Raw genomic sequence first — 25,480 nt, forward strand, 5'->3', positions numbered from 1 at the left:
AATCCTTTCTGCTATTCACAGGGATTAACACCAGAACAGTGAACAAATTCCTTCCGAATAAGGATCAAACAAGGTCAAACCTGTTTCACCATCGAAATCGATTCTCCTCGATCTTCTAACTCCCGACCTCCGATCTTCACTCTCCACTGATTCTCAACTAGCAGTATTATAAAGAAACTGCTGGCAATGACCTTTTAAACTAGGCATTAGATAAAACTTCATCTTTCAACTAAACTGCGTCATAAAGTTAAATCACGTAGTGGCATGAAGTCAACATGGCAAATCCAGCCACGAACTGCCCCTCCTCACAGGGAGGGGTCCTCCTTTTATACCCTGTAAAAAAAAAACCTGTCAGATGACCTCTACTGGCGGGAAAATGACGTCACTCCACCATCACAAGACCATTACCTCAAGTCCAGTATAGCTTCAACCCCAGTCACGTGACAAGTACTCCACTGTCACGTGTCACAGGTACGTAACACCTCGGTGTGCATGTTGTAGATGATCTAATCTGGACTCCTCACTAGTCAAGAAGGCATAGCAGCGTCTGCAGTTTCTGAGGTGACTGTGGTGTGCACTGCTCCCTGCCCCCAGTCTAACAGCTTTGTACAGGAACAGACCGCAGGACCCTACAGAGGATACTACAAACTGCTGAGAACATCTCCCCGATCTCCCTCCCATTTGTGACATCTACCAGGAGCATTGTAGGTGATGGGTCTGAAGAATTGATGAGGATCCCTGCCACCCATCCCACAATACAGGAGCATCAGGACTAGGTCTGCCAGACTGTAACAGATTCTTCCCTCAGGCTGTGAGACTAATGAATACCCCTGCCACCGCTGAGGTCTCGTCACTAGAACAGCGAGCTATACTACTTACTGTTTACTTCTGTAGTGCACTGTTTGCATCTTGAATTTTATTAATTGATGGTGATATGTTGTTTTATGTGACACACAGTATGTGTGTTGTGGGTGCACTGTGGTCCAGAGGAACGTTGTTTTGTTTGGTTGTACGTATGTAGTCAGAGGGAATGAGCAGGACCTGAACTAGATTATTGTTTATTCATTATAATCTTACGGACAATGACCTAATCTTAATGTTATACTCTTTTGTTTTTAATATTGTGCCAATGGGATATTCATTGTATCTAACTAGTCAATTCTTCTTAATGTTTTAAACTCAAATGGATCACTCTTTGAATATAGAAAGTGAGCCAAGTTTTCAAAATTGACTCTAAACATACAGCACGTATAGCTAGGGAGCCGAAGATGTTTGCGCAGTACTGTACTGTATTATGTATTGCACTGTACAGCTACTGCAAAAAAAGCAAATTTCATGACATATGTGAGTGATGATAAACCTGATTCTGGTAAGAGTCGCTATGTGGAATGAGAGTAGGAATGGGAAAGGGAGCAGGAAGCATCAGAGGGACATTCTGTAATGATCAATAAACCAATTGTTTGGAATCAGATGACCTTGCCTGGTGACTTACGGCTGGGTGCACCAGTGCCACTCCCACCCTCTCCCCACCCCAGTACTCTTTCTTTGCCATCTGTCCCACACCTCTCCCGCAGCACTCCCCCTCATCATTCCCAACATCCTTTACTCCCGCTGGATTTACAATCTCACTCTGCTCTATGTTGACAAATACAGTGGTCTGCAAAATTCTTGGGCACCTCAGTTATATACGTGTGCCTAAGACTTTTACACAGAACTTCTTCTTAAACAATCATTTCATTTTTTTAGAGAATGTAATGAATATTTGATTAGAAAGCAAAGGTTTTTCATATTGCAAGTCTTGAAAGCAAATGAGATCATTATGTTTTTTGTTGAAGCCGCTCAAGTAGTAGAGAGAAGAAACGACTTCATTGGGAGGCTGAGAGAGACCGAAGATCTGGCCACAGTTCAAGTAAGGAGAAATCTCTTCCAGCCACTCGAAGCAAAGAGCCAGAAGAGATCACCTTTGCTGAGAAAATTGAAGAAGAGCGAGACGATGAGGTCCTGTTAAGTACAAAGCCGGTTTGGATACGATGCACTCACTCTGAGAATTATTATTCCAGCGATCCCATGGACCAGGTGGTAAGGCACTTGATGCATTAAATGGGATCACGAAGTGTTAAACACAAGTCCTGAGAGGTCAACGCATGCATTTGTTCTCTGCCCATGCTCTTCTCAACCTTTTTTTTATTACATCACCAAATCCTGCTTTCTTTCTCCATATTGTTCGTTGTTCGTTCCAACTCTCTAAATGCATCTATTTGTTTCAGCTCAACCATTCCTGGTAATGATGATTTCTGCAGGTGCTAATTGCTCTTTGCGTTTCTCCCAGATTCCCTGTTGGATCTGCTGGTGATTGTGACCTCTAGTTACATATGCACATGCATATGCAGACAACTTCTGTCTGGCTATCTTGTCAAAGTCTTAAATTTCAGGTCTCAGTCATTTTTTATAAAGAACAGAAAACAGTTGGTCCAATTTTTATAGTTGAATGTACAAACGTTTGTAATTTATCAATCTTGAAATCAACTACATAAATTGATTTCTATCTTTTTAGTACTTTATTTTTATTATTGAAGAAGATAATTATTAAATTGATATTTTAATTTTTTATTATTTTATTATTTTAATTATTCTTTAAAATTAAAGAATGATACAGTGCACAATGCTTTTAGTGTCTTTCAATGGAAGTCCTTATATGGTTAATATGAAATATGGTAAACATTGTTAGCATAAGCTAAATCAAATAGTTTCTACATTGGGCTAGCATATGTACGGTGTGCCAAGAGGCCATGTTCTCTGCTGTGTGGTTTGACTATTTTCTTCTTCATGTTTTGAATTGCCATACAGCACATGCAGTTATGTTAACTCAAGAGTATTCCCAAATCCCATCAATTCTATTTCCCCATTTATTTCCCTGAAACCTGTTCTGTCTCATGTCCCCATTTTAGGTTCCCTACCCAACACCCCTCCCCCACCCCAAGATCCTCCTACCTGCTTACCAGACCCATAGGTTATTTACAGCAGATAACTCATTAATGAGCCAGTACATTTTTTGTGATGTAGAAGGACACGGGATCACCTGGGAGAAATCCATGTGGTCATTAGAAAGATCGTGCCAAGTCTACATGGCATCAGAAGTTAGGAAGTGGAGAAAAATTAAAGGTTAACAGTTTTGCAAACACTCTTCTGTGTTTAGCTATGCAGAAAATGTTTCTCATTTAAGGGTGTTAGACATTGAAAGGAACATTTAATGTTGCAGGGAGATTCTACTGTTGTTGGCACGAGTAAACTACGAAATCTTTATAAAAAGTTTGAAGAGGAACTCGGACAGAGACAGGAAAAGGCTAAAGCTGCTCGACCTGTATGGGAACCCCCAAAAACCAAACTGGATGAAGAGCCAGGTGAGGAAAAATTGATTGTATGCAAAAATATATAGGCAAGTTCTCAAAAGACACGAGATTTACTTGAATGGTTCCTGAATGTGAGATTAGAGAGAATGGATTGGGTAGTTCTTAGAACAGAGAAGGCAGAGAAGATTTGAGGATTCAGTTTGAATCGAAGACAGATGACTTAGAAGGCAATAACAATTTTGTTGTGAGGCAGCTGGCAAAAGGATCTGAAGAAAACTTATGGAAAGCTTGGAATGCAACGAGTCATTGGATTGTAATACAATATCCTATAGATGGCAAATATAGGTTCATCGAGAGCCTTGAAGAACTTGAATTTGTAGGAGAAATAAATGCAGGATTATAGAGGGTATAAGAATAATACCAACATTGTAATATGGAGCATGTTCCAAATAAACCAGTGGTGATGAGCTGGCTTCTTGCTGTTAATATATGATGCTATGTTCTTCAGTGGCTCATTGGGTTGTCTAGTAAATGGATTAACCGTAGACATCCAGGGCCATTCCCTCATTTTGAAGCAAAACATCCTGGCAGCTCCAAATCCAAAATAAAACATAATTAAATAGCTCTTACTATAGTCCTGGAACCTTTGATGGGTACTTCCTAGTGCTATGATTTGTTGGTAACTGAAGTTCAAAGTAAATTTATTATCAAAATACATATATGTCACCATATCCAACCCTGTGGGCATACTCAACAGATTCATGCTAGAATAACAACCATAACGGAATCAAATGAAAGACTTCTTCAAATTGAGCATTCAACCAGTGTGCAAGGGACAACAAACTGTGCAAATACAAAAATAAAGAAATAATAAATAAATAGGCAATAAATTATAAAGAGTCATGAAAGTGAGTCCGTAGGTTGTGGGAACATGTCAATGATGGGGCAAGTGAAGTTTAGTGAAGTTGTCCCCTTTGGTTCAAGAGCCTGATGGTTGATGGGTAACAACTGTTCCTGTAGCTAGTCGTATGATGCCTGAGGCTCCTGTATCTGTTTTCTGATGGCAGCAGTGAGAAGAGAGTGTGCCCTGGGTGGTGGGTGTCCCTGCTAATGGATGCTGCTTTCCTGTGACAACATTTCTTGAAGATGTGCTCAGTGGCGGGGGAGCTTTCTGCCGGTGATGGGCTGGGCCGTGTCCACTACTTTTTGTAGGATTTTCTGTTAAAGGGCATTGGTCTTTCCATACCAGGCTGTGATACAGCTAGTCAATATACTCCCTTCTACACATCTCTAGAAGTTTGTCAAAGTCATGCTGAATCACAGCAAACTCCTCAGGAAGTAGAGGTGCTACTGTGCTTTCTTTGTAATTGCACTTAACGATGGCATGTCATTAACATGGACTCATTCAGATTTATAGTAATTCAGATTTAAAGGGCAACAACATGGAAAAGGGGAGGAGGAAGGCAGTTTGTGGCGATAGCAAGGGCAAGTCAGACTTATATTCTAAGGGAATATTGGTCAACATTCCCCTGGCAACGTTCCAGAACAAAATAATATTTAAAAAAAAACTTACCGTAAATTCCGGACTATAAGCCGTACTTTTTTCCCACGCTTTGAACACTGCGGCCTATACTACGGTGCGGCTAATGCATGTTTTTTTTTCATTCCGCCAAAAACATTTTGCCTCGTAACAGTAGGCCAATAAAATTGATGAGTAGTTCACAGAGGTCCAATGAAATTGTACGATAAATCAAGTGCACTTTCACAATTAAATTATTGAAAATCAGTCATTTGTACTCACCCTCATCAACATGGAAAACACTCGAAGAAAAGCATATGATGCAGCTTTTAAGTTAAAGGCGATCAATCTGGCGGCTGAAGGAGGAAATCGAGCTGCTGCACATAATCTTGGCATAAATGAATCGATGGTGAGACGGTGGAGACGCCAGCGTGAAGAACTGAGTCAATGCAAAAAGACGACAAAAGCTTTCAGAGGTAATCATAGCAGATGGCCCGAACTTGAAAACTTTCTTGAAGACTGGGTTAACACACAGAGAGCAGGCGGCCGCGATGTTTCCACCGTGCAGATCAGACTGAAGGCTAAAGCAATCGCCACCAAAATGAAATTGAAGATTTTAGAGGTGGGCCATCGTGGTGTTTTAGATTTATGAGATGAAAAGGCCTGTCCGTCAGGGTACGCACGACTCTGTGTCAGCAGCTCCCTCCCGACCACGAGGAACAACTTGCTAACTTCCGCACATTCACTCAAACAAAGATAGCGGAGGATTCCATCGGGCCAGATGATATCATAAATATGGATGAAGTACCTTTGACGTTTGACCTGCCTCTCACTCGGACTGTTAATAAAAAAGGTGACTCGTCCATCACACTGAAAACAAGTGGCCATGAGAGAACGCATTTTACTTGTGTTCTGAGCTGCACAGCATCCGGACTAAAGCTTCCACCGATGGTGATTTTTAAGCAGCTGACAATGAAAGTTCAGTGAAAGCTGCCATCAAGAGTACAAATTCAATTCCAGCTGTGATTCCTGGGGGCACCACGAAGTACTTGCAGCCACTGGACATCAGCGTGAACCGGGCATTTAAAGTGGCGCTGCGAGTTGAGTGGGAGGCTTGGATGACGAGCGGCGAGAAATCCTTTACCAAAACAGGACGCATGTGAAGAGCATCTTTAACTCAAGTCTGCCAGTGGATCCTAAATGCGTGGAGCCATGTCACAACATCCACCATCACCAGCGGGTTTCGAAAGGCTGGACTGCTGCGTGATGAAGAGGACCGCGTGCGCTCAAGTGAGAGCGACAACGAAGAGACTGAAGTGAGTGACGAGATCCTGAGGTTTTATTCAATTCGGACACTGAAGAAGAGGACTTTGATGGTTTTAGTGCGCAGGAGGAAGATGAAGAAGGCGATCAATAACTTTTCCTGGGAGGCTGCAGTATATATTTTTTTTTTACCAGTCGTTAGGAGATATTGGAATGTTGTTCGTGCACTGTTCAGTAAAAAAGTATACGCAACGTAATTTGTGTGTTACCGATACGTATGTATATTTAAAAGTAGCTGTGTTACAGGCACTGTTCGAAAAAAAGCATTTGCAATATGTATTTGTTTATGTTACCATACGGATTTAATTAAAAGTTAAAAAATCCTCACGTGTAATATCTTTCTGTGTAAATATCTCATATTACAGCGTGGGACACCTGCGGCTTAAAATCCGGTGCGGCCTGTACAAGTACAAAATTGATTTTCTTTCTAAAATTAGAGCGTGCGGCTTTTAATCAGGTGCGCTCTGTAGTCCGGAATCTACGGTATATATAGAAACTAGATCTAGGTATATTTTATTGCTAAGTGTAAAAGAACATGTGTATTAACTAGCTCACTATGATATGGGCATTTGATATAAATCCCAATAGAACTGATGATTCTCCTTAGTATGGTTTGCATCTGGTGTGGACTAACTTATTGAGATTGTTGAAAAGCAAAATGCTGCAGATGTTGGAAAATTTGAGATAAAAGAAATGGCTGAGGATACCCAGCAAGACAGCGTCTGTTTCTTCAGAACACTGTCCGATCTGCTGAGTAGCTCTGACATTTTATTAGGGTTGTTACCATGAATTGGCCATTTTGTCATATAATGACTCCAGTGATAGAAGATTTTGGTCATTTCTATCTGTTTCAAAATGCTCAGTGTGACCTCTTCACAGACAGTGGGAGTGCGGTGACCACATAATGGCAGGAATTTTCTGAGCTGTGCTGCGTTTTTTCTTTATCCTCAGTCTGTTCTGTCTGCTGTGGGACGTGTGGTTCTAGCAGGGTATAGAAGCTGATGCCTGTATCAACCTTTATCTCCATCCATTCTGGAAATGCTTAATGGAGAGTCTAATAACCAAACCATTGTACACAATTAAACGTCCTTTTTCTTCATCTGTGTCTCACTTTAATATTCTCATTTCTGTAAATATGACACATTGCAACCTGCTTTGGTTGAAAGAGGACAGGCTCTGCCTATCTGTTACAACTGTTGGATTGCCATCAGCACTTTTGGTGCTTGTAGGAGTTTCCTGCCATAGTTTCTAAACTAAAACTGTGACTAGATATTAAAGGTTCTTCATTATTTATAAAGTTCTTGGGGGGAAAAAAGCAGAAAAGTTGCTGTGGACGTACACACCTTTTCATTTCTGTATTCGGAGAGATATTTTGTATTTTCCCATCACCCCAGTGATCTATCATTAATTATAATGCTGATTTGATTTCTGTCACTCAGAGGACAGCTCCAGTGACTCGGGCTGCGATTCGGATGATGACAGCAGTGGAAGCAGTACATGCAGCTCAGATTCCGAGATTATTGATGTCATTGAAGAGATCAAACGTCGAAAGGCACACCCTGACCGACTGCATGAGGAGCTGTGGTACAATGATCCAGGCCAGGTTTGTCAGCCTTTTCTCAGCTGGTATTCCAGTGCACAGCTGATGTGGATATGCATTGACAAATGACTTCTTTCCAAGCTGTAGATTTCTATAAATCTGTGAGAAAAAAACCCTCCCTCAATGAAATTATGATCTTGAAATTAGGATTGTTTTTCATGTGTCATAAATTTTCTGCAAAAAATTAAACCAGGCTGCTGAATAAGATGGAAATGAGGGAAAGATTCAGCAAGTCAGTCAGCATCTGTGGAGAGAGAAAGAGAATAAGTCGGGTTGATGACTCGTCATCAGAACATATCAAAAAATACTAACTTTTTCCAGATAATATTTATGGGGGTTCCAATAATTATCCAATTTTTGCCCCAGTAATTTTCCCTAAGAAAAGAAATTCTAAAAGGGAATTGACTCATGCTGGGTGTAACATGCCTTGACTGGGCCAGATTTGTAGGGTTATATTTCCAGGCTCTTATTGAGTTGTACCGAGGGGTATGCTGACAAATTAACAAACTGTGACTGGTATGCTTAACTCAGAAATAATACATCTGTGAAAAATTTGAGACATTGTTCATTTTACTAGGTGGGAAAACCTGTTGCTACAAATCTGCCTCCTTCCTTTTATTTTCCTTGCATGGCTCCTCATTTTTCTTTTTTCAAGAGGCTTAAACAGAAAAGTCTAGTTTGCCATTCCTCAACACTGAGGATATACCGCATTGTCTAAACTGCTACCTATTAGATGAGAATTTAAACTACGGCCCTGTCTACCTTCTCAGTTGGACATAAAACAACTTAGTAAAATGAGTTTCCCTCCATTCCATGTGGGAACTAGAAATGTTGAGCTTTATGAGCCATGTCTGTATTCTGTGATTAAAGGAAAACCTCATTAGAATCGTTGATTCCCTTATTAATGTTGAACCAGGATTATTTTATCCTGGTCACGTGGATGTTGATAATTTTTAAAAATCATCTTTGTGTGCGCAATAAATTCATGTAGCTCACAATGACCCGTTTCTTTGCTTTACACTGCTACTCACTGTTGCTCAGAGTTCAGGGAGATTATTCCAAAGATTCAAAGAGCATTTAGTATCAAACAATGTGCAAATTATACAACCTTGAGGCAGTCGCAAAAGCAAGGAAGCCAAAAGAACTCAATTTAGAAAAAGAAGTTAGGCCAACCCCCAGTGTGCACAGAGAAAGAGAACAAAAAACAAATCACGCAAACATTAGAAGCGAGCAACGAAAGCAGCATTCTGAACCAAATTGAGTCCTTAGATCTGAATCCCTGGAGTAGGCCCAAAGCAACATCCATTTTAGCACATATTTAACTTCCTGAAGTTTAATCCATAACCTATGAGAAGGAACTCTCTAGTCTCTGAGAGTTGCCTCAGAAACATCCGAACTCTTAAAAACTTGTTGTTTAGCCTCAGTCTCTCCTTGTTTGTCCCGGAAATGATTTTGTTTTTTGTGGGAATGACATAATCACCACTCACACTTGCTTCACAGGAATATTTAATGTCAGAGTAGGGACATCATGTTGCAGTTGTACGTATGAGGCGACACTTTGGGGTAATGCTTGCAGTTATGGTTACAACTGATGTGGTAGTGCCAGAGTGCGATAGAGATGCCCGGAGATGTTGCCTGGAATGTAGGGGTTTAGTTACAAGGAGAGATTGAATATCCTACGGTTGTTTTCATTGGAGCACACGATGCTGAGGGGTGACCTTATTGATGTTTATAAAGTTGTCTGGGCTAGATAGTAACAGTCTTTTTCTTAGGTTAATAAGTCCAAGATTATGATTATGTGGGGGTGGTAATGGGGACAAGCTCCCAATACCTATTAAATGTTCCCAATGGCGTGCCCCTCAAATAGCCTCTGACAACCAAAGTCCAGCTCCTGGCCTTCATGTTTGGCTTAGCTACTAAGCGTGGCAGAACCCTTTCTACTGACAGGAGAAGCGGCAAAGGCGGGTTACTGGTACCTTAAGGGCAAATGGGGCTTATCAGCTGTGGTTGGTGGTTCGTCTAGGGGAAGGAAACTGATCTCAAGCCTTGGCTGCCTTGCGGTTATACCCACTCATGGGGAAGGCTTCGGGAGTAAACCCTGAGGGGAAAAATCCGGAGCTGGAGTCCCTCAGGCAGTCCTTTGTTGAGTTCAACACTGACATCCTTTGGGCTCATCAGATATGTAGAGAGGGGGAGCTTGCTAAATGGGTGACAACTTGCTCTCCATATCTCCAGGCTTGTGTATCTAGAAAGCTGGGATACAACATCCATGGTCAACTTTGATCAACTCACTTACTCAAGTGAGTCTAAAACTAGAGGATGTAGGTCTAAAATGAGAGAGGAAATGTTCACAGGAGATCTGGAGGGCAAGTTTTTCCACACAAAGGGTGGTGGTTATGTGAAACAGGCTGCCAGAGATTTGCTAGAGTCCAACACAATCTCAGCATTTTAAAAAACATTTGAACAGGTGCATGTATGGCAAAGGAATAGGGGGTTATGGACCACATAGAGGAAAACGGCATTAACAGATGGATATCTTGTTTAGCATGGACAATTCAGGCCAAGGAGAACTGTTTCAGAACTGTATGATAATGACTGTAGTGGTTCAAAGAGGACAAATTAAGGATGAGTGTTAAATGTTGGCTTTGCATGTGAGTCCCACATCCCAAAACAAATATCTTGGGCACTATTGGGAATTGGAGATAACATTCCTCAGGGTGTCCGATGTTGATTTTTATTTAGTTTCTGCTTGTTTGTTTCACAGATGAATGATGGTCCATTATGTAAATGTAGTGCCAAGGCGAAGCGGACTGGGATCAGACATAGCATTTACCCTGGTGAAGAGGTAAGACTGGTTTGCTCAGATGGTCAAGCCTTCCCTAATTTAATGGAGCTTTTTACAGTGATCCTTGTGGAAGGTTTGCTATCTGTGAATTTAACTTTGTTCTAATTGTAGACATGCTCGTGTTGTGTGCTTGTTTAATAGCATCTTTTGGTTTCCTGATGCCTGGAATAATTCTTTGAAATAGTGCCGTGCGGTTTTTGAAAGTACCTGCGAGAGTTGCCACCTCACCCAGAAGATACCGTCCCTGTCAGTGTGGTGCTACACCATAGCTCAGCCTAGATTTCCATGCAGCTTTTTCTTGACTGAAGCTTGAACTTCCTGAGTCAAAAGGCAAGAGTGCTGGCCCCAAGGGAAGAAATTAACACCTGGAATCAGAGACCTTGAGATATGTCATAATTGTATTTCATCACAAAGTGGAAAGAGGCTATTCGATCTACAAGGTCAAAGGTGGCCCCTCACGCTTTCAGAACATTCCCAACTCACCTCCTGCAACCTTTCTTCATCTTCACATGTTCAGCAACTCCCCTGGTTTTCCTACCATCCACCCATAACAGGGCGACAGGCTAACTAATCCCACATTCATGAACGTAGAAGAAGACTGGAGCACTGGTGGGGGGTGGGGGTGCTTGGTGGAAGATCCCAAACTAGGCGCAGTGTTTCCGGTTCCTGGAGCAGTGCAGCAGCAACCCTCACGTCCGTGCCCCTTTGCCACACATGGACGTTTCTGATGGGTCATTAAGCCTGTCCGTATTCGAGAGGTGAGATGCGTCAACATTGCTGAGTTTGGATGTATCTTCATTGTAAAAGGGATTCAAATCTGATATAAAAGAAGAACTTGATAACAGAAATCCGCTCACAACTGCAGTCCATTAAAGGACAGGAGGATGATAAAAAAAATAATTGTGCTGTGCTCTTCTGCAATGGTAATAAACCTTGAAATGCTTCTTTGTAGGCAATTGAAGCGTGTCGTCCCATGACGAATAATGCAGGAAGATTATTCCACTATCGAATTACAGTTTCTCCGCCTACTAACTTCTTGGTAATGGTATTTTCAACTTTAAAAGAAAATCAGCACGAACTCTTCAATGGTATCCTCTGACTATCTTACTTATAACCTTAATCTTCTTCCTTTAGACTGACAGACCGACTGTAATAGAGTACGACGATCATGAGTACATCTTTGAAGGATTTTCCCTCTTTTCTCATGCTCCTCTTAATAATGTGAGTACTGCAGTTGTACATTATCAGCCATTCCATTACACTGAGTGCACTCTCCTCATAAAGGTGGTGTAGGAGCCGTCAGATCGTATTGATCCCAAGGCATAAGTGTCACAAAATATGTCATCCAGAAGATTTTCCACTCAGTATGCAGTGAATTGTGATGTGCAATGCATTATCCGAAACAGCAGATTTAATAAGAATGTTCAGAACAAAATTGGGTGAGTGCTTGGAGACTAGATTCGGCGGGGTAGTGGAGAAAAGCAGGGAGAGTGGACTGATGCAAAATCAACCGTGATCAATAGGGTGGGTGTGGAAGCTGCCTCCTTTTGCTTTCTGTTGTTTTTGATTTTAAAATCTCATTTCTCAATTGATCCTACATAAAGGATCAGGGGTCCCATTTAATGCTTAAGTTTAATATAACTGTTGGGGTGATCTGTGCATGTTAATCATTTGGCTTTCCAACCCCTGATTATTGATACAGGTTGATCATCCCTTAGCCGGAATGCTTGGGGCTGGGAATGTTTTGGAATTTGGAGTATTTGCGTCTATATAATGAGATACCTTGGGGATGGGACCCAAGTCTAAACACAAAATCCATTTAGATTGTATACAGTATGCAGAGTATGGACAGCTGGTGTGACGCTCACAGTGAATGGTCTGCAGTCAGAGCACAGTCGGACGTGTCGGGAGCTGAGTCCTCTGCAGACTGTCAGAGTTGAATGACTGCCCCTGACCATATCTATTATCGGTTCCAGCACTGCAATTGACTTCATATCTACCATCAACTGCAAAAGGCTGCCTGTTCACTACGATGGGGTGGGGGGGGGGGGGGGGCTAGTTCTAATTTTAAATAATTTTGTGCATGAAACAATTACCTTCAATTTTCAGTTCGTAGTGATAGATCTTAGCTTGTTTCATGATCAGCGTACTGTTACACGCCATATGTTCACTAAGATGCTGATGAATCCACTCTTTCAATACATGATTGAGATTTTCATTTTTGCAATGTTTTTAAATTTTTCATTAAATTTTCTTTTGTGAGGTCATTTCTCAAAAATGTCTGTGGTGCTCGGAGACCTGAGCGTCGCCGGGGGACCTTCCCAGTGCTTCATGGAATTTAACATTAGTGCTGTCTTGTCAGTGCTAAAATTGTGGAGGCTTTTAGGTTTTGGAAGTTTGGATAAAGGGTACTTGTATTATATTTGCGTCTGAAGTCCTTATTTGATGTGGGTGATGGTGGGGAGTGGAGGAGCAGGGATGGGAAAAGTTTATGGGCAGGGAATTCCAAACATTTCTGCCCCATTCAGTCTGACCTCCTCCGACTCAACCCCACAGTTTAATTTCTTTTAACAAAACGAATTCTGTTTTTTCACGGTTTAGTTTCTTCTGTATTACAAGTAATTTACATTTTCTCACAGCAGCATCTTAAAAAAGCAGAGCTCATTTGTTGAGGGAACATGTCTTGTTTCTTCTGCATCTGGGCATGCCAAATAATAAACTCTCGCTTTTTAAGCAGAAAAATGTTATGAATCTTCAAAATCAGGTTTATTATCGCTGATGTTTTTTGTGAAATTTATTGTTTTTCTTATTGCAGTACGTCGCAAGACATAAAAATTACCATGTTATAATAAAACAGAATTAATAGGCAAAAGAGGAACAGTGAATTATGATGAGAAATCTGATGGCAAATGGGAAGAAGCTGTTCCTAAAATGTTCAGTGTCTGTCTTCAGGCTGCTGTACCCCCTTCCTCGTGCCGTTAACAAGAGGGCATATCCTGAGGGTCCTTAATGGTGGATGCTGCCTTCTTAAGGCATTGCATTTCGAAGACGTTCTTGATGGTGGGCAAGCTTGTGCTGATGGAGTCGGCTAATTCTACAACCCTCTGCAGCCACTTTGAATCCTGTGCACTGGAGCCTCGATGCGAGTCTGTGATGCAAACGGTCAGAATGCTCTTGATCATAAATCTGTAGAAATTCCCTGGGGTCCTTGGTGACATAGCAAATCTCTTCCGACTCCTGCTGAGGTATGGCTGCTGGTGTGCCTTCATGATTGTTTCAATCTGTTGGCCCTAAGGTAGATGTTGACGCCCAGGAACTTGAAGCTGTTCACCCTTTCCATTAAGGACTGGTCCTTGTGTTGTCCATTTCTAAAGTTCCTTGGTCTTGCTGATGTTGAGTGCAAGGTTGCTGTTGTGCCCCCACTAACCAGCCACTATATCTCACTCCTCGCCGCCAACCAAAATTCAGCCAACAAAATGGCGTCTTCGGCAAATTTATATATGGCGTTTGAACTGTGCCTAGCCACACAATTATCAGTGTAGAGAGTGGAACAGTGAAGGCAAGCATCCTTGAAGAACCCCTGTGTTGATTGTCAGCAAGGAGGAAATATTACTTGCGATCTGCACTGACCGTGGTCTCTCGATGGGGGTGTCAAGGATCTAGTTCAAATGATCGTTTATTATCAGAGAATGTATATAATATGCAACCTGAAACACTTAGTCTTCGCAGACATTCACATCAAACAGAAACACCCCAAATGAATGAATGACAGAAAAGTGTTAGGTCCCCAAAGCTGCCTCTCTCCCCCACCCTGCGCAAGCAACAGCAAGCATCGAGGCATTGACCTCCCCCCTCCCCACCTGCCTGTTTCAGTAGAGAGCGTCAGCACCCACCACCCACCGAGCAACAGGAAAGCACGCAAAGAGGGACCATGACCTGCAGGCAACAAAGTGTATTGTTTACCACAGGTTCGCTCTCTCTGTCACTAACAAGGCACAGGGAGCTATCACCCATTTTCACAGCAAAAGAGGAGACTGACTGTCGTTGTTCTGATATTACAGTCTACTGCAGTGCTGTTCTGCACATTGGCCGCAGCAAGATCCTGATGCTCCATCTCCAGCGATGCTTCAGTTGGCAACACTGGCCTGGAATCGGTCATCCACAGGGCCACACCCCGGAGGCGCCATCTTCAATTCTATTCACTTTATTTTCCATGGGGAACTTCTAAGCCGAGCGTAGAGAACGTCGGAAAATGGTTGGCCAACGAGCTCTCGGAACGGGAACTCATCCACCGTGAAAAGAAACACGCAGTTTGAGTGGCACTTGCAGGTCAGGGCCAGTTCCAGAGAAAGGTACAAATGCCCAGGTTTGAGGCTCGTTGATTAGTACTGAGGGTATGATAGTGTTGAATGCCAAGCTGTCATCAATAAACAGCAGCCTGACATAGGTGGTGCACACAGCTGGTCCAAGTGGTGGTAAGCAAATTGCAGTGGGTCCAGGTCAGAATGGAGTTAATTCTAGCATTGACTAACCTCTCAAAGCACTTCATAGTAGTTGTGAATGTTACCACGTACTAGATAAAAAATGTTATTTTCTAACTGAATGTGTGTTGATACTAATTTTGCAGATTCCTTTATGTAAAGTGATACGTTTCAATATTGATTACACTATTCATTTCATAGAAGAAATGATGCCAGAGGTAAGCACGGATTTAATTTTGTGAAATACCTAATAGTCAAAAGATCTATATTCATTAATGGCACTCCCATTTAATTCATAAGAATTGGGTACTGTTGGCAAATGTAACTATCCTTTAGAATGTGGTGGTGATCCTGAAAAAAGGGGGTTTGGCTGATGTTTTTAAAGCACTAAGTTGATTGTGAGATAATGAGACTCAAATGGCATTGTAGCAAGCATCTTGTTGTGATCACAATAAGTTGATAAGGTGGATGGCAGGCCAAACAAGTAAGTTAATTTGTCCGGGATGGTGTTGGGCTTAACTTGTCTCCTTTTAGTTGAACCCATTAAAAGAAGTGTATAGTGTTCCATGAAACTGTTGCCGTGTGTCTTGGAAATGGTGATAAATATTCGATGACATCGTTAATCAACGCAAGGCATTCAGCCTTTCCCCCTGCACCATAGTGGCATTTTCCGCCATTGTCTGTAAGGAGTTTGTCCATTCTCCCAGTGACCTTGTGAGTTTCCTTTGGGTGCTCCGGTTTCCTCTCACAGTCCAGAGGCGTACTGGTTGGTAGGTTAATTGGTCATTGTAAATTGTCCTGTGATTAGTCCAGGGTTAAATTGGGGGTTGCATGTTGGCACAGCTCAGAGGGCCAGAGGGGGCTCTTCCGCACTGTATCTCAATAAATAATTAGAAATTAATTACTGCTGCAATTTTACTGCGGTAGCCTCATGATCTCCTGTAGATGTTTATGCTGGTGGGATTTGACACTCGTAATGTTACTGAATGTCATGGGGATATGGCTAAGCAAATGTTTTGAAGATGGTTATTGTCACGTTTGATTCGAGTGAAATGTTTATTATAGTATGTAAGGTCAGGATGAAAAACTTAAAACAGTGATTGGATAATGTCCTCATTAGTGGGCTCGTCCTGCTTCAAGTCCTACAAAAATTTACATAGGATTAAAAATTACGGATTCAGTTATATTAGTTCTTAACACATGTTTTAGTTTCTGCAATTAAAATGCAATTTTTTCATTTCATGTATAGAATTAGTGGGGAACAACATGTATCTCAATCACACGAGGATGTAGTCTTTGTAAAGGATTAAGGGAAAGTTGATGATTTCTTTCTTCCCCATTCAAAGAGAGATGGGATCTGGAGTTGATTGTGTGAAAAGATTGTGGAAACCATCAGTTTAAGTAGTGGTGAGGTGAGCACTGGAGGAAAATAATCTGCAGGGGATGTGTAAGCCAAGAAGAAGGATAAGCCTGAATAGCTCTTGGTCTGTCTGTTTGAAGATTTGAATTTGATGTGCTTGTTCCTGTATTTACTGCTTTGTGTTGTAGTTCAATGTATTCTCCTGAATGAATAAAAGTGTAGATTTCTGATTTTGTAAAAGTTTTTAAAGTTTTATTTTATTGGCTTTTCTTCAAAGACCTTGAGATTTTGTTTTTTTTTGTTTTGATTACAGAATTTCTGTGTGAAAGGATTGGAAATGTTTTCCTCATTCTTGTACAAAGATATTTTGGAGCTGTACGACTGGAATATTCTTGGTAATGTGAAATATAATTATCTTTAATTTTCAGAAAAATCAGTTCTTTTACACAGTATATTTGCACTAACTTTTGGCACACGTATTTGCATATATTGGTGATTTTGTTTTGGCACATGTTCAGAAGAACGGTGCTTTGTATCACTCTCACCCAGGGCACTCTCTTGTAGCTACTTGCCTCTCCTCTAGTCAGTCGTTTGTGTGTTCCAGTTTCACTCCAGAAGCCTGAGCATAAAGTCGTAGGTTGGCATTTCAGTGCTGTATCACGGGAGCGCTACATGGTTGTAAGATGCTGCTTTTGACTGTGACATCAAGCTGCGAGATCCTCGGTGTTCTCAGGTAGACTATTCAGGAAGACATCAGGAGAGCTATCCCTGGCTCGCTACTAATACCGCTGTTGATTTTCTGGTCCTTCACACACTCTTGTCCTTGCCGGATTGAAGCATTGACCACGTTTCAAAAGAGTACTATTTGGTTGTTAATCAGACCTTTACCGTGCTGTACATTTGGGGAAGACCTGAAATAGCTTATGTGGGATATCGTACCAGTGCAGAGCTTTGGTTTTTCCACCGTCCTGGTATGTGCTTCTGTGTGTCATTGACTGAATCTTACCTTTTCCTTGGATGTGATATGGTTAGGATGGCAGAGGTTCTCTTCTGTTGTGTAGACTTTTAATATTGGGCAGAAATGTGAAGCTACACCTATTAAGAAGAGGAGTCAGGTTGGATTTCATTTGTGTGGAAATGAGAAAGTTATGGATGGGAGGGTGTAGTTACTGAAAAGAAGCCTTAAGTATAAAAGGGTTCAATTGGATTTTGTAGAAATTCTGGGTGAAAAAAAACATCAGTCTTACAGCACTTTCTTCTGCATCGGAAAACAGCCAACTTTAAATGGCCTGGGACAGTTGCAAGAAAAAGTCTGTGAACCTTTTGTAATTACCTGGTTTGCTGCATTAATTATTCTTCAAATGTGGTCTGATGTTCATCTAAATCACAATTATAGACAAACACAATCTGCCTAAACAAATAACACATAAATAATTGTACTTTCCATGTCTTTATTGAACTCATTGTTTAATCATTCACAGTCCAGGCTGAAAAAAGTACGTGAACCCTTGTATTTAAAAACTGGTAGAACCTCCTTTAGCAGCAACAACCTCCACCAAACATTGCCTGTATCTGCTGATCAGACTTGAGGTGGAATTTTAGACCATTCCTCCATTCAAAACTCTTTCAGTTCATCAATATTTCAGGGATACATGAACAGCCCTCTTTGGGTCATGCGGCAGCATCTTATTTGGGCTAAGGTCTGTACTGTGACTTGGCCATTCCAAAACACAGATTTTCTTCTTTTCAAACTATTTTGTTGTTGATATACTCTTGCATTTTGGATCATTGTCTTATTGCATCATCCAACTTCTATTAAGCTTTAGGCGATGGACAGCTGCCTTAACCATTCTCCCGTAAAATATCTTGATACAATTTTGAATTTGTTGTTCTCTCAATGAATGCAAGTTGTCCAGGCCCTGAGGCTGCAAACCAGCCCCAAACCATGATTCTCCTTCCACCATGCTTCACAGTTAGGATGAGGTTTTGGGGTTGCTGTGCAGTGTCCTTTTCCCTCCAAACATAGAGATATGCCATTCTGTCAGAACGATCAACTTCAGTCTCACCTGTCCACAGAACGTTGTGGAGCATCCAGGTGGTCCTTTGAAAACTTGAAACTTGGCAGTAGTATTTTTTTAGAGAGCAGTGGTTTCTTCTGTGGTGTCCTTCCATGAACGCTATTCTTGTTCAGATTTTTTTCTTATAAATTGGCCACGTGGACAGAGACTTTAGCAAGTTCTAGAGTCTTTTGCTGCTACCCTTAGGTTCTTTTTCATCTCCTCCAGCATTGCACATTGTGCTCTTGGTGCAATTGTTGCAAGATGCTCACTCCTAGGGAGAGTAGCAACGGTACTGAATTTCCTCCATTTGTAGACAATTTCTCTTGCTGGGACTGATGAACACTCAGGCTTTTAGAAATGCTTTTGTAGCCTTTTCCAGCTTCATGCATCTCCACAATTCTGAAAATTGTTTTGATCGAGGCATGGTGCACATAAACAGATCTTTCTTGAGAAGAGCAGGCTCTGTCAGTAACCTGACTTTGTCTGTCTTTTTTATAGGCCAGTACACCTCTACAACCCACATCTCCAATCTAATCTCATTGATTAGGTAACCTGACTCCAGGCATCTTTGGTAGAAGGCATTATTACCCCAGAGTTACACATAATTTTTTGAAACCATACTGTGATTGTTTAAATGGCATGCTCAGTATAGACGAGAATAAGTCAAATTTTTTTGTGTGTTATTAGTTTAGACATTGTGATTGTCTATTATTGTGAGTCAGCTGAATATCAGACCACATTTTATGAGTAATTAATGCGGAAAATTAATGCAAAGGGTTCCAAAATCTCTCTTGCAGTTGTATTGGGTCAAACTGCTTTGCTCTGTTTGGCAGTTCCAGTCAAAAATCACCTTTCAGTGTGGTGATCCCGCATTAGTTATTGAACAGGGTGTGTGTTGTTCAACAGTTTTACATAAAGTAGCCACCTGGATCAGGTGCTAGTTCTTATGCTGGCAATCTGGTCCAGATAAGCCCCCTTTTAAGTGTTTTAATATATCTTCTTGGGGCAGGGGAGTTCAGAGCACATTATTCCTCTTTCCTCCCCCCTCTAATCAGTATTCTCCCTGTCACAAGTATGCCAAAACCTGCAACAATTCCAGCTCCTTGTGACATCCCAAAGGATCAGCTTATCACCTCATCAGTCCTTGGTTTGCCTCAACTGCTGGCCATCTTTCCTCTGCTCCCGAAGACAAATTTACTTCTGTGCTTTCCTCACTGCGCAGAGAATGATATATCCAGGGGATCTGTGATAGATCTCAGACAGTTGCAGGCCCATGACTGAAGCAGGTATTTTATTGCCCTCTCATCAGCAGAGAAGAATTGCTGTTTTCACTAGTGGCTGAGTCTGCAACCAAAGGCCATAAAAATAAGAACAGTCACTAGTAAATGTAGTATATCAAATAAAGTCAGTTTTCCTAGAGAGTGATTAATGCGTGGTTGATACAGAAAGCACGAGTACATTTCAGGGACTTCATAAAGAAATAGATGAAAAAAATCATGGATATTGGATATTTTAGAACAAAATATTTTATATTTTGAAACATAACTGTAATTAAAAATAAACTTAGTGAAAATTAAATAATCTCCTTTGGCAAAAGTTTTGCAATCCTATTTAAAAAAACAGTGCCAGAGTTGGATCTGAACCAAGCTTCAAATTCAAGTTCATAGTCATTCATCCATACACATGTATACAGCTAAATGAAACAATGTTCCTCTGGGAACAAAGTGCATAAATAACATAGTACTTACATTACATACTGTGCATAAAATAATATTAACTGATACTAAAAAATACTGTAGAAATACAGGTTGACATAAAGTGTATATGACCATAAAACATAAGAGCAGAATTAGGCCATTCAGCCCATCGAGTCTGCTCCACCATTCCATCATGGCTGATTTATTATCCTTTTCAACCCCGTTCTCCTACTTACTCGCCATAATGTTTGACACCCTTGCTAACCAAGAACCTATCAACCTTTGCTTTAAAAAATACCCAATGATTTGGCTTCACAGCCGTCTGCAGCAATTACTTCCACAGATTCAACACCATTTGGCTTAAGAAATTCCTCTCCATCTCTGTTGTAAAAGAACATCCTTCTATTATGAAGCTATATATGACATAGTTAAGTATACAGTAGTATAATGTTACGGGTGCTGTCATAAATAATGGGTACTGGGTGGTAACAGAGTGTACAGAACTCTTTCAACCTGGGTGAGGAACCCAGCCCAGCAGTCCTTGTTCTTAGACTGTGCTACCTCCTGCCTGACAGTGGGTGATCAAAGAGATCGTGGTATGCTTGGGAGAGGTTCCGGACAATGCTGAGGGATCTGCGAACTCAGCATTTCTGCTGTATATCCTGGGCTGGGGTGGTTGGCGAGAGAGAAACCCTGATGATTTTCTCAGCGCTCCTCTCAATCGGTTGCCGGGTCTCGGTTTTCCAATCACATATCACATCAGGAGTTATTTCTGAATGCATTGTAAAGCCCATTCCTTTGTACTGAAGGTACACCATAATTGCTTGATGGGAGCTGTAAATCTGTTTGGAAAGCTCATTTGTGTATGATTTGTTGATTCTTCATACTAAATTTAAACACTGGCACTCTTTTCCTTTATGCCTTCAGAGTTAACATCCTTCTTGATCTGCGTCTAATGGAATGACAGTGTAATTACAGAATTCCAAATTTACTTAAGGGAAATTCCACGAAAGAATGTGAAGATCAGTAATGATAATGGAAATTGATAAGTAAGGACAGGCATGATGAAATCTGCAGATGCTGGAAATTCAAGCAACACACACAAAATGCTGGTGGAACGCAGCAGGCCAGGCAGCATCTATAGGGAGAAGCGCTGTTGATGTTTTGGGCCGAGACCCTTCGTCAGGACTAACTGAAAGGAAAGATACCAAGGGATTTGAAAGTAGGAGAAGACCGGAGGGGGTGGGATGAGGCTAAGAGCTGGAAAGGTGATTGGCGAAAGTGATACAGAGCTGGAGAAGGGAAAGGATCATGGGACGGGAGGCTTCAGGAGAAAGAAAGTGGGTGGGGGGGGGGGGAGCACCAGAGGGAGATGGAGAACAGGCAAACAACTAATTATGTCAGGAATGGGGTAAGAAGGGGAGGAGGGGCATTAACGGAAGTTAAAGAAGTCAATGTTCATACCATCAGGTTGGAGGCTACCCAGCCGGTATATAAGGTGTTGTTCCTCCAACCTGAGTTTGGATTCGTTTTGACAATAGAGGAGGCCATGGATAGACATATCAGAATGGGAATGGGACGTGGAATTAAAATGTGTGGCCACTGGGAGATCCTGCTTTTTCTGGCAGACAGAGTGTAGGTGTTCAGCAAGACGGTCTCCCAGTCTGCGTCGGGTCTCACCGATATATAAAAGGCCACACCAGGAACACTGGACGCAGTATACCACACCAGCTGACTCACAGGTGAAGTGTCGTCTCACCTGGAAGGACTGTCTGGGGCCCTGAATGGTGGTGAGGGGGGAAGTGTAAGGGCAGGTGTAGCACTTGTTCCTCTTACAAGGGTAAGTGCCAGGAGGGAAATGGGTGGGAAGGGATGTAAGGACAGAATAAGGTTTGAATATATCCTGTGTTCACTGAACGAAATAGTCATAGACATTTCACTCATTTAAGTAGTCTTCTCTCTCATGATTCCCTATCCATAGTCGCATTGCAAGTTGTCTGGTCCAAAATATCTAATAGTTATAAATTTGATCTTACTTTTCCATTCTCCCTCATGTATTTTTGACTCTGTAAAATGTGCTATCCTGGCCATGTCCAGATTCATTATGATCATATGTTCTACATTCCAACCAATCTGGAGAAAGAAGTTTCTGCTGAATTTTCTATTGGATTTACTAGTGACCATTTGTATTCCCATGGCCTGTGCAAGTGTGTGTATCTGCATGTATGTTTCTAAATCTTGCTCTTTTCTAGGTCCAGTATTTGAGAATGGAGCTGCATCCTGTCCAAGATTTCATTTCTTCCCCCGTTTTGTTAGATCAATACCTGGTGAGTAATGATGATGTTACTGGTCAAATTACTTGAGTGTGATTTTAACAAGAAATACGCTGTGCAGTTTGCTTGATGTGATGCAAAAAGATAACATTCATAGTCAAAACCTCAAACCAGAATGACCTATTTATGAATCAATACTTATTTATTATCTATATACCACATTTGTATATTAGGATGGGTTTTCTCATACATTAGGACTCTGGTATTAACTTTAAAATTTTATGGTAGTGTTTGAACCCTGAACTCAGCCAAACTTTCAAAGTGTGTATATATTATACAACCTTGAGATCTACTACAGGCAGCCACTAAAAAAGAAACGCACAAGAACCATTAAAAAAATAGCAGACAAGCATCCAATGTGCAGAGAGAGAAAAGCAAAATAAATCGTGTGAACATTGAAAGTTAGCAAGTAGCATTTAGAATAAAACTGAGTCCTCAGACATGAAGCCCACAGTGGGCCACAGCCTCAGCCTTAGACCCGACGCCTGGAGTAGGCCTCAGCCTCAGACCCGACGCCTGGAGCAGGCCGCAGCCTCAGACCCGACGCCTGGAGTAGGCCTCAGCCTCAGACCCGAAGCCTGGAGCAGGCCTCAGCCTCAGACCCGAAGCCTGGAGCAGGCCTCAGCCTCAGACCCGAAGCCTGGAGCAGGCCTCAGCCTCAGACCCGAAGCCTGGAGCAGGCCTCAGCCTCAGACCCGAAGCCTGGAGTAGGCCACAGCCTCTGCCCCAGACACGAAGCCCGGAACAGGCCACTGCTTCAGCCTCAGACACGATGCTGTCCAAGTTGCATGCCATCTTGGACAATAACTCCCATCCACTCGACACCCTGCCTTTTCACAGCAACCTCTCATGCAATGTCAGCAAGACCATGGAGCTGATTATTGTCTCCAGAAGGAGGGAGTTGTAGATCTAAAGCCAGTCCTCATCTGGGGATCAGAGGCGGAGATCTGATAAATTCCTCAGGGTTATCATTTCAGAGGTTCTGTCCAGGGCCCAGCACATCACTGTCAAAGAAAGCACAGTAGCACCTTTATTACCTGAGAAGTTTGTGTAGATTCGACACAACATCTTAAACGTTGACAAGCATCTGTAGATCTGTGGTGGAGAGTGTATTGACTGCTTCACCGCCTGATATGAAAACACTAATGCCCTTGAATGGAAAATTCTACAGGAGGTAGTGAATTTGACCCAGACTATCACAGGTAAAGTCCTCCCCACCACTGAGTATATCTGCACGAAATGCTGTCGCAGGAAAGCAGTATCCATCATCAAAGATCCCCATGACTCAGGCCATGTTCTGTGATGCCATCAGGAAGAAGGTACCGGAGCCTCAGCACTCGCATCACCAGGTTCAGGAGCAGTTATTACCATTCAACCATCAGACTCTTCAACCAGTGAGGATAACCTCACTCATCTTCACTCACCCCAGCACTGAACTGTTCCCATATCCTAATGGCTCACTTTCAAGGACTCCTCATCTCATGTTCTCTATATATATTGCTTGTTTATTTATTATTATTATTATTAGTTCTTTTTTTTTGTATTTGCACAGTTTGCTGTCTTTTGCACGTTGGTTATTTGTCTGACCCGTTGGGTGCAGTCTTCCATTGATTCGACTATGTTTCTTGAATTTACTGAGTGTGTCACAAGAAAACAAATCTCAGGGTTGTTTATGGTAACTTACATGTACTTCAATGACAAATTTACTTTGAATTTTGAAGCACAAAAAAAATGATATGATAAAGAAGGCAATAAATAATAAGTACATAAAATAGCTTATATGCATAGATTGATTGAGGCCAACGAGTGCAAGAGGGCTCAATACACAGATCTTGTTGCAGAATGCTGGAGCAATGGCTGGAGAGCTTGCTGTGAGCCAGTCGAAGTTGGATGCTAGGGCTTTGTTGGCCATTCGCTACAGCGGACTCTTAAACTCCTTAGAGTAAAAGGACTGTAGTGCAGGAGAGCCACCAAGAACATTCTGGAGGCTGCTGAAAAGGCCTGGTGGTGGCTGTGGATTCGGAGGGGGGGGGGGGGGGGGGAGTCCGTGGATTAGTGCACCACTTGGACACAAGTCGGGGGCTGATCACCCCCAGTTGGGTTGCCCGGGTGAAGGTGTCTGATGTTTAAAGACCTGATCCGGGATTCATCACTGAAGATGTGTCCAAGCAGCACCAGAAGGTGTATTCAACAACTCCATGAATTGATGCTGGGCAGGGAATGTCTGTATATAAGGTGACTGACAGGAATTGATAAAGTAGGGCTGGTGGGGTTGTGGAGGAATGGATCAGTGGGTGGAGGCATTGGTCAACTTTACTGCCTGAGGAAAGTAACTGTTTTTGAGTCTGCTGGTCCTGGTGTGGATGCTACGTAGCCTCCTCCCTGATGGGTGTGGGACAACAGTCCATCAGCAGGGGGGTGGGATCCTTCATGATGCTCCTGGCCCTTTACGGGCACCTTTCTATATATATGTCCTTGATGGTGGGTAGGCTGGTGCCAGTGATGCTTTGGGCATTTTGGCCTACTTGTTGTAAAGCCTTCCTATCTGCTGCAGTGCAGCTTCTGTACCGGCAGATAGGATGAAATTTCTCCCTTAAGTGTTGCAAATCTTTGGAACTCCATAGTTGAGAGTACTGGAGACTGAGGGATGATTTCATAGTGTTGTATAAAATCACAGGAGCATTGAAAGGGTGAATACACGCAGTCTTTTACCTTCGGCTGGGGAATCAAGAGCTAGAGAGCATTGGCTTTAAGGTGAGACACAGAACAATCAGTAGGAACGTGAGAGGCAACCTTTTCATCCAGGGACTGGTAAGTTAATGAATGGTCAGAGGAAGTATTTGAGGCAGGAATAAGAACAACATTTAGAAGAAAAGAAGGCTACATTGAAAGGAAATGTTTATAGGAATATT

The 25,480-nt window shown here is 42.0% G+C and overlaps 1 protein-coding gene across 1 annotated transcript in view; it reads left to right on the forward strand.

Moving 5' to 3' along the window:
- drosha (drosha ribonuclease III) overlaps positions 1 to 25,480 on the forward strand; it is a 177,703-nt gene that overhangs the window by 9,539 nt on the left and 142,684 nt on the right. The window contains exons 4-12 of the mRNA XM_059945237.1: positions 1,836 to 2,079; positions 3,260 to 3,401; positions 7,632 to 7,795; positions 10,557 to 10,637; positions 11,590 to 11,676; positions 11,772 to 11,858; positions 15,265 to 15,336; positions 16,792 to 16,873; positions 22,488 to 22,562. Coding sequence (XP_059801220.1) covers positions 1,836 to 2,079; positions 3,260 to 3,401; positions 7,632 to 7,795; positions 10,557 to 10,637; positions 11,590 to 11,676; positions 11,772 to 11,858; positions 15,265 to 15,336; positions 16,792 to 16,873; positions 22,488 to 22,562 — 1,034 coding nt within the window. The remainder of the gene's footprint in view (positions 1 to 1,835; positions 2,080 to 3,259; positions 3,402 to 7,631; positions 7,796 to 10,556; positions 10,638 to 11,589; positions 11,677 to 11,771; positions 11,859 to 15,264; positions 15,337 to 16,791; positions 16,874 to 22,487; positions 22,563 to 25,480) is intronic.

Source organism: Hypanus sabinus, chromosome 20, assembly GCF_030144855.1.
Source record: "Hypanus sabinus isolate sHypSab1 chromosome 20, sHypSab1.hap1, whole genome shotgun sequence".
NCBI lineage: Eukaryota > Metazoa > Chordata > Chondrichthyes > Myliobatiformes > Dasyatidae > Hypanus > Hypanus sabinus.